The sequence below is a fragment of the Pteronotus mesoamericanus genome, unplaced genomic scaffold (assembly GCF_021234165.1).
Source record: "Pteronotus mesoamericanus isolate MK-2021 breed Mesoamerican mustached bat unplaced genomic scaffold, CSHL_Meso_final contig_101, whole genome shotgun sequence".
Taxonomy (NCBI): domain Eukaryota; kingdom Metazoa; phylum Chordata; class Mammalia; order Chiroptera; family Mormoopidae; genus Pteronotus; species Pteronotus mesoamericanus.
This window is the reverse complement of record NW_026555001.1, coordinates 16,122,276-16,134,421: the sequence shown is the minus strand read 5'-3', so window position 1 is coordinate 16,134,421 and position 12,146 is coordinate 16,122,276. Positions and strand designations below refer to the sequence as shown.

The 12,146-nt window shown below is 37.3% G+C and overlaps 1 protein-coding gene across 1 annotated transcript in view; it reads left to right on the top strand.

Annotated features, from left to right (window-relative positions):
- Nucleotides 1-8,589, top strand: part of RAB10 (RAB10, member RAS oncogene family) — a 71,585-nt gene extending 62,996 nt beyond the window's left edge. The window contains exons 3-6 of the mRNA XM_054568885.1: nucleotides 1,393-1,531; nucleotides 4,769-4,858; nucleotides 5,880-5,981; nucleotides 8,305-8,589. Coding sequence (XP_054424860.1) covers nucleotides 1,393-1,531; nucleotides 4,769-4,858; nucleotides 5,880-5,981; nucleotides 8,305-8,388 — 415 coding nt within the window. The 3' untranslated portion in view covers nucleotides 8,389-8,589. The remainder of the gene's footprint in view (nucleotides 1-1,392; nucleotides 1,532-4,768; nucleotides 4,859-5,879; nucleotides 5,982-8,304) is intronic.
- Nucleotides 8,590-12,146: the final 3,557 nt, after the last annotated feature.

The window sequence follows — 12,146 nt, the reverse complement described above, 5'->3', positions numbered from 1 at the left end:
GTTTTCCCCCTTACCCCACCCAGCAGATAACCCTTCAGATGATCTCCATATCTATGATTCTGTTTCTGTTGCTTGTTTGCTTACTTTTTTTAGATTCAGTTTTTGATAGTTGTGAATTTGTTGCCATTTTAATGTTCATAGTGTTGATCTTCTTTTCCTTAAATAAGTCCCTTTAACATTTCATGTAATAATGGCTTGGTGATGATGAACTCCTTTAGCTTTTCTTATCTGGGAAGCACTTTATCTGCCCTTCCATTCTAAATGATAGCTTTGCTGCATAGAGTAATCCAGGTTGTAGGTCCTTACCTTTCATCACTTTGAATACTTCTTGCCAGTCCCTTCTAGCCTGCAAAAAGTTTCTTTTGAGAATTCAGCTGACAGTCTTAGGGGTACTCCTTTGTAGGTAAGGTAACTCTCTGCTTTTCTCTTGCTGCTTTTAAGATTCTCTCTTTTAACCTTTGGCATTCTATTCATTTTTTTTTTTTCCATTTCTTTCTCTTCTTAAAAAGATTTTATTTATTTTAGTCAGAGCGGAAGGAAGCGGGGGGAGAGAAACATCAAAGTATGGTTGCCTCTCGCGCACTCCCTACTGGGGGCCTGATGTGGCCCGCAACCCAGGCATGTGCCCTGACTGGGAATTGAACTGGTGACTCTTTGGTTCACAGGCCGGCACTCAATCCACTGAGCCACACCAGGCAGGGCCACTTTTGGCATTTTAATTATGATGTGCCTTGGTGTGGTCCTCTTTGGGTCCATAAATTAAATCTTCAAAACATGTTTATGTGCTGATGAGAATGATCCATAAAAGGAAAAAAGTGGTGATGCAAACAAGAGAGAAAAATTAAAGGAGCAAATTATGTGTCTTAAATCATTGATTTGAAGGCACTGAAAAATAGTGTTTACACGTTTCAGTCTTGTTATTTATAAATAAGATTGTCTTTACAACTTTTTGTTAGTGATTCTAAAGGTAGGTGCGGCTTTACTATGGTGTAGTCCTTTAATGTTCTAAAAATTCCACATGCTTTTGCATTACATTATGGAGCTAGATGACTTAAAAATGGAACTCCAAGTGTTTTTTATCACATTTACTGTGTTCATTTTAACATAACCTTTCAAAGTTTTTTTGTGTTACTTTATTGTTTTCCCTTCCAGTTTTCATCCAGTATAGGTAGGTCATTAATTTTCTTTGACTACAAAGTTTTATATATACATGTATGTTTATGAATAACCGTAATGGTTTTACCATTTAAGAATTAAGTGAGTGGTGGTTCTATTTTGCATGTTTGGCATATTGTGGATTTTAATCTCTATTCTACCAAACTATTTTATTGTTTCACCTTTTATCTAGAATATAGTAATATCAAAATGCTCACAGATTATTGTTTATTTCAGGGATACGGCAGGCCAGGAGCGATTTCACACCATCACAACCTCCTACTACAGAGGAGCAATGGGTATCATGCTAGTATATGACATCACCAATGGTAAAAGTTTCGAAAACATCAGCAAATGGCTTAGAAACATAGATGAGGTAAGACGTAGAAATAGCATAAACGCTTCAAGTACTTGGTTGACAAGAAAAAGTATTCTACTTGATCTTTAGGAGATAATGTACTGTCATTATTGAAGTCATTATTATTGATCATTTCTACTTTTTAAAAATTTTAATACTATTTTTTACCTCTATATTAAATTTTTGAGCAGGTCTATCTAGAACTTCATTCAAGACAATTACTAAATTACCCAAAAACTCTCTCTAGCGATTGTAGAAGATGGCCCCTAATAGGAACTACCGATGGTTTTACACACCTTTTGTTATGCCAAGTATTTAAAATGCTGTATCATCTTCCTCCCCCCCCAACCATGGGCTGTGAGGACTTTGGGGACCCCTTGCTCTACACCCTGTTACAAGAGGAATTTACGTAGGAATGCAAGGATTGTTTAACATATCAAAACAATCAATGTAATTTACCATATTAATAAAAGAAAAACCATGTGATCATTTCAACAGATATAGAAAGAACTCTCTTAGCCTAATAAAGGACATCTATGAAAACCCTACAGGCAACATCATACCTGCCCCCCTAAAGTCAAGAAGATGATAGGGGTGCCTGCTCTGGTCACTATTCAGCATTGTACTGGAAGTCTGACAGTTAGAGAAGTCGGGGGGGGCACTGAGACTGTAAAGTGAAACTCTGTTTGTAAATCTTGTATATAGAAAATCCACACATACACACCAAAAAATAAACTATTAGTGTTACCAAACCCAACCAGAATGGGGAGGAGGGGGTCCTACCACTTGCTGCCTACCAGGCAAACCTCTGAAGATGGATTTTGCTGAAAAAGAAAGGAATCTTTTATTTAATGGAAAGTTTCTACCAAAAGTATCTGGGTAACAAAAGTAAGGGGAAAGAAAAAAATCAGAGTATGACATCAAAACTAGCCTCATTATAACTACTACATAGGGTCAAGAACTGAAAATAACACAAGAACAAAAGTCTGTTCACAGTGCTGACTGTTACCAACAAGGCCTTTGGAAATAATAGCAAGTTTCTGCCTCAAAGCCTGTTCCCTGTAAGACACCCAAAGAAAAATCACCCTGTTACCCTCTGCCAGCTCAGTACAAGATTGCTCCAGAAACCTCTTTTCCCACCCAATAGTATCATAAACATGGGTGGCTTAGCTGGTCTCTGTTTGCTGTCCAGCTTCAGGCATCTTTTGGAGTCTGTGCCCCCTGGCCTCCACTCAGAGGCCCTTGCTGGTTACCATTAGCAGGCGCACTGGTGACCGATGGCATGCCACCTGCCCAGGGAAGAGGAAAGAACCAACTGCCTTTTTTGCTTCCCGGCAGGCTCCATTTCCAAAGTCCTCTCCCAGAACCCCTTGTGTGCTGAAAGCCAGTGGGCGTGTCCAGCCGTCCATTGAGGGCCAGTGTTGGCCATATTTGCCTTTTCCCCTCTTCCTGCTGCCATGTTTAGCAAGAGGGCAAAGTCTCCAGTTACACATGTGCAGCTCATGCCCCTCCCCCATTTCCAGGGGTATGTCCCCCTGTTACATTAGCACCAGTAAACAAGTTCTGTACAGTTGCAGGGAACAAAATCAGTATATAAAATCAGTTGCATCTCTGTACACTAGCACTGAATAATATAAAAATAAAGTTAAGAATATAATTCCATTTACCAAAGCATCAAAAAAAATTTAAAGAAGGAAGATTTGTACATTGAAAACTGTAAAATGTTGTTGAAAGAAATTAAAGATCATCTAAATAATTGGGAAGACATCCCATGTGTATCAGTTGGAAGATTCCATATTGTTAAGATGGCAGCACTGCCCAGAGTGGTCTACAAATTCAGTTAATCCCAATCAAAATCCCAGCTACTGCCCCCTTCCTTTTGGTGGAAGTTGCCAAGCTCATCCTAAACTGTATATAGTAATGCAAGGGATTCTGAATAGCCAAACCGTCTTGAAAAGGGGAATGGCATTTAAGCTGAGACCTGAAGAGATGAGTAGAAGTCATCCAGATAAGGAAGGGGGCTGGTGGAAAGAATGTGATGGGTTCAAATTTAAGATAAATCAAAACTCATAAAGTACTTTTGGTATCCGGAGAACGTGACTACCTTGGCTGTGGGGGTGTTTAAAGACAGGTGCTTTGGGCCAAAGATACATGATTTACAACCACTTTCCTCATTCCATGGGTTGCTTTTCACTTTGATAATATTACTAGTGACTCACAAAAGTTTTTAATTTTGATGAAGTGGAATTTCTTTTTTTTTTTCTTTTGTTGCTTATGCTTCTGGTGTTATATCCAAGAAATCATTGTCAAATCCAATGTCATAAAAATTTTTTCATGTTTTCTTCTAAGAGTTTTATAGCTAAAAGACTTCTACTTGTATTTAGGTCTGATTCATTTTGAGTTCATTTTTATATATGATGTAAGTTAGGGGTATAACTTCATTCTTTTACATGTTGCATGTACTATTCCCAACACCATTTGTTGAAGATTATCCTCTTCCCATTGAATGCTCTCGACAGTCTTGTCAAAAATCATTTGACTGTGTGTGCGAGAGTTTACTTCCATGCTATTTTGTTCATCTGTATGTCTGTCTTTATGCCAGTAGCAGTTTTGATTACTGTGGCTTTGTAGTAAGTTGAAATCAAGAAATAAGTATAACTCTTCCAACTTTGTCCTACTTTTTCAAGATGGTTTTGGCTATTCAGGATCCCTTGAGATTCCATATGAATTTTAGGGGTGGATTTTTCTATTTGTGTAAAAGGTGTCATCAGGATTTTGATGGAGCAAACATTTGTTTTTAAACTGATTTTTATACATGGGTTCTCCTTGTGCCCTGGCAGTGTAGCTTTTTGAGACTTGAAGGGCTTTGTAGAATTTTTAATTAATGCTTCTCTATGGTAATACACATTATCTAAAATCATGATCCAGCTTGGATTTAGACTATGCACAAAAAAGATCTGGCTTCAGATCTTTTTTGCCTCTATCTTCTTTTGGTGAAAACATCTAGAAATTAGATAGCCTCACATAGTGAGAAAATAATATTTGACAGGGATATGTCTTTGTTGTGTTTTTTCCCCCAAGGTAATTTAAGAATTTATGTAAGCTTTTATTTAGTATTGGATGATTCTGGGGTGATTGCTTTAAAACTTTCAGACTGTTGACATGACACCATATATTGAGGAAAAGTCATTTTGGGGGAGTATTGAGCCCTAACTCATGGTAGTGTGTAAATAAAAATTTTTTATTCCATTGTAGCATGCCAATGAAGATGTGGAAAGAATGTTACTAGGAAACAAGTGTGATATGGATGATAAAAGAGTTGTACCTAAAGGAAAAGGAGAACAGGTAAAAAATTGTGAATGAGCCCTGGCCGGGTAGCTCAATTGGTGTTTCTCTCTCCCACCTTCTCTCTCTCTCTCAAAATCAATAACTAAAAAAAAAAAGCTCTAAATGAAACTAATATGTAGCCCCTTCTTTGTGAAGATGGCATTGCATTTGATTGTTTTTACAGTAGTGATAATAGAGTGTCCTGAGTTGTTCATGTTGGTTTTTAAATGCTGTTGGAAAGAGTAGCTTACAAGTGAATTTATTTCAATATGTACCCAACAGTTAAGAATTAAAACTGTGGCAGTATTTTTTTAGCCTTTGTTAAACTACAAAGGGGAAAATACAAATTAGTGATTCTCAGTTTTTCAATTTAAGACATTAAATGTATCAATTACTGATTCCGTAGTTTGACAATCAATGGCCTGTGTCAGGCAGAAACCAGATACTGCTTAAGTCACTTTGAACTTAAGTTGTTCCCCTGGAGTAAAATACAGTTGACCCTTAACCAACATGCCAACGCCTCACCCCTGTGCAGGTGAAAATCCATGTATAACTTTTAACTCCACAACAACTTGACTACATTTGCCACACAGTATCTGCAGGGAATTGGTTGCAGGACCCCCTGGGAATACCAGAATCCAAGGGTGCACAAGTCATTTATATAAAGTGGCGTAGGACAGTGCATATGGCTGACCCTTGCATCTGCAGATACAAAACCCAAGGATCCTAAGGGTCAAATGTATATTTATTGGAAAAAATCCGCATACTTCTGACCCGTGTTGTTCAAGGTTCACCTGTACTTGATTTAGATGATCTGAAGTAATAAGCTCTTAGAGAAGAGGATTCTTTTATTACTTTTGTTTGTTTGCTTATTTTTAAAGAGCTTGACTGAATCTGGACCCATTGAAATAAACCTTTACGTAAGCTACTTAAAATTGCTCTCTTTAGCATAGTATTACTGTTTCCTCTGAGATGCTAAAGTCATCAGTTGGCAACCTATACTTGATGATTTTGTGATGACATTTTGCTTCTATTTTAGATTGCAAAGGAGCATGGTATTAGATTTTTTGAGACTAGTGCAAAAGCAAATATAAACATCGAAAAGGCCTTTCTTACATTAGCTGAAGATATCCTTCGAAAGGTAAGTTCCTATTTTTATTTGCAGCTAAGGTGCTCTGTTTTATAGCTGAAAACTTAGTTTTTTCTAAAGTACTTGATTTACATACTAGACTTGGGTTTGGGTGATGTTGTTTTGAAACATTTAACCATCACCAGTATCTAATCCTCAAAAGTGAGTTCAGGAACTGGGAGAACAGAGAGCCATCTAGAAATCGATAGGGTCTAGTCAGTAGTAATAGTTAATATCCTGAGCTCCCACACTTACTCTCTAGTCTCTAAGATTCTACTCCTTTTCTTTCCCCAGCTTTTTGTCTGGTCCATGGTGTTATGGCTTTCTTTTCTGTTTACTTTTGGATTCATTTCTTTCACACATCCTTTGCATTTCTTCCATAGATCATTTTTTTAAGTTTAAGATAAGAGGTGAATGTATTCTGGAGTTATTGTTACAGAATCATTATTCTTCTGTATAGTCATTCTCAGATGTGCCAATAAAGGGCATGTATATATTATATACTGAATAAACAGAGTAAATCCATGCCCATATTTTATTTAGCCAATCATTTCAATCTGTGATATAAAAAGAATAATAAAAATTAGGCTGAAAATGTGATCTCGAGGAATTCATCTTATCTCAAGGTTAGTTTCTGTGTTTCATTCTTGTGAATCCCAAAATTTACCTGTTCAAGTAACTTGTGGCAAAGTTGGGAAATTTGATTTTCATATTTTCCCTCAACTGACTAGATTTGGTTATGAGTCCTGAATTCTCTGTTCAGTCTGTAGTAAATTTATATGCAAATAAAATTAGAGAAAATCTGACACAAATCTTAAAGGAAAAACAGACCTTGTATAGTAGAAAAGTTCGTTGCTTCTGGTTACCTTTTTGCTTTCGTTTTCAAAAACCAACCCAAAGATTTAAGAATATGTGTGTGTGTATATACATACACACACAATATATAAACTGTAATAGAGGTGGTATATCAAAAAAAAATCTAGTAAAATCTCTGAGAAACCAAGCAACTTAATTTTTCAGAGTGAAATGTTATGTTAACTATGATTGGGCATTCAAACTGGATAAAACAGTCGTCAGTTAGTGCTGTTCAAAGTGGCTACAAAACAAAAGCTGTGCCCTTCCACGCCTGCCAGCATCCTGCACGTAAAGTCTGACAGCTGTGATATAGTGCGTAATAAAAAGCAAATTAGGATTGAATATGTGTAGTGTGATCTTATTTTTAAAAATTGTATATGATATCAAACACACATGTTTTGCATCATATGTAATTGCATGATCACACCCACATTTGGTTATGTTTAGCAAATAAAGACCTGGAAGGATATAAACTCTTACGTAAGAAGGACTCCAAGGCAGTGATGGCAGTGAGCGGAGGGCGATACTGGACAGAATGATGAATTAGTGGAAAGTACTTTGCATTTCAGAGACTCGGGGGTTGCCGTGAAAAACTATTCCAGTATTTACAAAACTTATCACAAACTTGTTGAAATACCCCTGTGTCTGTTCTTTCTCTTTCAGGATATTTTGGTCTTCTCCATTGTTTTTTGTTTATTTCTGCCCATACTATGTTCCTTGATATTCTCATCAGTCTTTACTTTTTTTAAAAAGTAGGGCTATATTATATCATTGTGTAATCTATGTCCCACTGAAGTAGATCTTCCTTGTTATCATATTAAAGGCTAAAAAGTATGGATGCATCAATAAATAAAGATCTCAGTGTTGCATCTTTCCCATATAGGCAGGCCCAAATGTGAGCTAGAATTTTTTTCATACACTTTTCAGTCTGGTAAAGTGAGTTAAAATACCAAACATAAACTTGTTTAACATTAGATAGGAAACACAGTAGTGATTTTTGACTAGCAACTTTTTGTGCAGTACTTTCTCTCCTGAGTTGATAAAAGAAAAATCATTTTGTAATATAAACTTCAGTCTCAAAAGGCAAGTAACTACACAGAAAAGGGCTGTTTCACTTTTCTGAAGTTAGACATGACCTAACATTGGTTTTATGCAGATGCTTGATAATGCTTTTTAAGTACTAAATACTCAGGGGTTAGGGACTAGGAGATAACAAACGTCTCTGCACAAGTGTTAGGGGCAGAGAAGATTTCAGAGGAGCGCTGGGAGGCCTCTAGACATTTCACAATTTGGAGAAAGCAGGCAGTGAGTACTAAGAACAGAGTTTTCAAGTCTTTACTTGCCATAGGGGAGAAAACCTGTCTCGTGACTGTAATTGCTTTCTGTTACATAAATTAACGTTATGAGAGTATTTCTGTTGAATTGATTTATGCAAGACAATGTTTTTTCATGGGTTCCTCTCCTTGTGTGTTTGTTCCAGACCCCTGTAAAAGAGCCCAACAGTGAGAATGTAGATATCAGCAGTGGAGGCGGCGTGACAGGCTGGAAGAGCAAATGCTGCTGAGCGCGCTTCTGTCCGTCCGTTGCCATCCACCACCCTGTTTTCTCTTGCTGCAAAATAAACCACTCTATCCATTTTTAATTCTAAACAGATATTTTTGTTCTTCATCTTAACTATCCAGTCCACCTATTTTATCTGTTCTTTCATCTGTGACTGCTTGCTGACTTTATAATTTCCTTTAAACAAGAAAAAATGTATAGAAAATCATGTCTGTGACTTCATTTTTAAATGTACTTGCTCAGCTCACCACTGCATTTCAGTTGTATTATAGTCCAGTTCTTATCAACATTAAAACTTATAGCAATCATTTCAACTCTATTCTGCAAATTGTATAAGAATAAAAGTTAGAATTAACAATTTTATTTTGTACAACAGTGGAATTTTCTGTCATGGATAATGTGCTTGAGTCCCTTTAATCTATAGACATGTAATAGCAAAAGAAACAAACAAAAGCCAGGAAAACACTCATTTTCGCCTTGAATATGTAAATGGGGTTAATTTTGTCCTGTGCCTTATGTGGAAAGAAACTTTGGTTTTTCCTTTTTTTTTGTTTTGATGGAAGCATGTGCAGGAGACATCCAAACATAAACCATTAAAATGTTTGCAATTTGCTTGGCTGTCATTTTCAAAGTAGTTAATTGAGGACAAAGGATAATGCAGAAGTGATAGCTTTGGTTTGCTGAGTCTCATTTTAAGTGGCCTTGATATTTAAAACTATTCCTGCCACTGGTCCTCCTCCTCGGCCACTTTCTCCTTGTGTTTGTCTTCCTGCATGCTGCTTTATTTGCCTCTCCCTCCCCACCACCTCGTGGTATGAGTTATTTTAAAATGAAAGGGGCAAACTAGTAAGTTTGTCAAGTTTAACATAAAGCACTGATTTAACTTGCTAAGTAAACTGAAAGCAAATTCTAACTGCCTACTATTCAAATGTCAGTTAATTGTGTCTTCCCCTCATTTTGTCTCTCCCCTAAAATTTCTGCCCCAGATTCCTTCATTTGCTCTTTGACTTCATGTTCCTCTTCTTCCCTCTTTGTTCCCTTAACCATTGAGTTTATGAAATGGAAGAGTTAATTGCATGCACTCGTGTTTGGAGGGTGTTGTGGTTTGTCTTTCTAATTAGGTATATTGCCTATTCACTTTCCTAGAATAAATTTTTGACCTAAATTTGGGTAGTCTCTATTTTGGCAACTCCTCTAGCAGTTTGGTAGCCCAGCAAAGGTTGTTTAAAAAAAAAAAAAAAAAAGATGGGAAGGAGGAGTGAAATTTATTAACATATTTGCCAAATATATTGAGATTTGGCCTTTGAAGAACACTTTTTCAGTGTTATCTTTACCTTAAGATTTAGACATACTTTAGTGTATTACTAATTGTAAGTAATCTCTTCTCATCCCTTTGGAAAACTTGTATTACCATGGATTCAGAAAAAAGGACGACAAAAAGGCTTTTCATGTAAAGATCAGATCTCTAGCTATCTCTAACCCTGTCCTCCTTTTCCACTTCATTTTTCTAGTTCTGCTTCATTGCTTATCACTAGGATAGGGTAGTTAAGTTTGCTACGCTGCTAGCATCCTAAGATGATACCTTTGTTGAAATAATTGTGAATAGCATGATTCATTTCTAGCAGAGGCTGAGTTTAGGACAGCAGCTTCCATTGAAAAGTCTTTCTGTGTTGTGGACAGCATTTTAATGCCGTCTTGGCTCACATAAACAATGTAGGGACATATCTGCTACAAACATCCATGAATTTTTCAGATAGTGCCCTAAAAGCAATTTCATATGCCTCACTGGTGGTTGTTCTCAGCTCCACACACACAGACACACACACACACACACACACACACACAGACACACACACACACACACTTTATCATTGTTTACTACTAGTAAAAGCAGCATTGCCAAATAATCCCTAATTTTCCACTAAAAAAAATAATGAAATGATGTTAAGCTTCTTGAAAAGTTTTAAGGTTAAACCTACTGTTGTTAGATTAATTTTGGTGTGTTTGTTGCTTTCCTTTATCTGGAATGTGGCAGTAGCTTTTTTATTTTTAACCTTTACTCCTTATTCAATTCAGTGACTTAAGGTTGGAGAGCTAAATAAGCACTGGGATTTTGTGGGTAACAGACTGACAGTTTTGTTGTTTGCATAATCGGCATTGTACATAGAAAGGATATGGCTACCTTTTGTTAAATCTGCACTTTCTAAATATCAAAAAAAAGGGAAATGGAGTATAAATCAATTTTTGTAAAACCTGTTTGAAACATGAGTTTTATTTGCTTAATATTAGGGCTTTGCCCCTTTTTCTGTAAGTCTCTTGGGATCCTGTGTAGAAGCTGTTCTCATTAAATACCAAACAGTTAAGTCCATTCTCTGGTACTAGCTACAAATTCGGTTTCATATTCTACTTAACAATTTAAATAAACTGAAATATTTCTAGATGGTCTTCTTCTGTTCATATAAAAACAAAACTTGATTTCCAACTGTGTGGCTTGGTTTTCATTTATTTATGGAGTTGAAGAATCGAGGATTACTGTGGAAAAATAATGCAGAATGAATATTCACAGGGCAGAAATAGAAGGGAAATAACTTTGGGAAAACTGGGAAGGCAATTTCAAAAACTATCTTTGGTAAGAAACAACATTAAAAAATAGACATCTCTAGGACAGTAAAGCAGAATAATCCTGGTGTCAAAAGAGACCACGATCCTAGTCACTTCCCAGCTAGCTGCTGTACTAGAATGTACCAGAGGCTAAACAGCTGCAGCCCGCAGGTTACTGGGCGCGGAGGCGGGCTTGCCAAACTCCTGGTGAGGAGGGCGAATCGTTCTGGCAATGATTCTTAGCTGAAAAACAAGGTATTTGCTACCTTTTTTTGTGAACCATAATATGAGACATCTTTTTTATGTATAGTATTGTGGAAGGAAGTGTTCAATTCTGTCTTAAGGCCTTGTTAGTCAATAAAGATTTGTTGACAAGATTCTACAGAAAGGATGGTATGTAGAGGTTTTCTCGTACTGCAGTGTTTCTCAGAATCACCTGGAGTATTTCTAATGCTTCCCCGTTCACTCCCAGCATGCATCTGCTTTTTGGCATCTGTGGGGAGGCCTGTGATTGTGCTTTTGAGACTGGCATACGAAAAGAGAAGGTGGTCTCTACCCTTAAATGTATGATCCATCTTAGGAAGCAAAAGCAGTTAATAATCAGCTACACATACACAAGAGCCAAATAGTTGTGATCCGGATTCTAAGTACTGTGTTAACAGAAGAGCAAGTCCAGTTGAAATACTTGAAAGAATAGAGAGCAAGAATAATTGGGGTGGCTTTCGAGGGAGAAGGGACATGAATTGGTTCTTGGATGACATAGATTGATCGGTTAAGGGCAAGAGGAGGCTTAGAAACATCGGTGTCTTTCTGCTGTTTGTGTTCCAGCAGATCAGAAACACACTGATGTGAGAAACCGTAAGTCCACCTGGACAGTGTGGTGGCAGTTGGGACACCTGGTAAGCCATCCGGGCAGCAGTGTGAGGAAAACAAGTGTAGACAGGCTGGGAGAGAAACTGCAGGGCGCTAGGGCTTATGTGAAGGGGAGAGTCGCCTGCCAGGAGCTTGCTGGGTGCTGTGCCACTCGGGTTCTTTGGGTCCTGTTGTCATCAGCCTGGTGAAGTACCTGAGGTACAAAGATAAGATTAATTTTTTAAGATTGCACAGGCAATTGGTGCTGGAGTTGGGTTCTGAAACCAAGTCTAACACCAGGGAACGTTC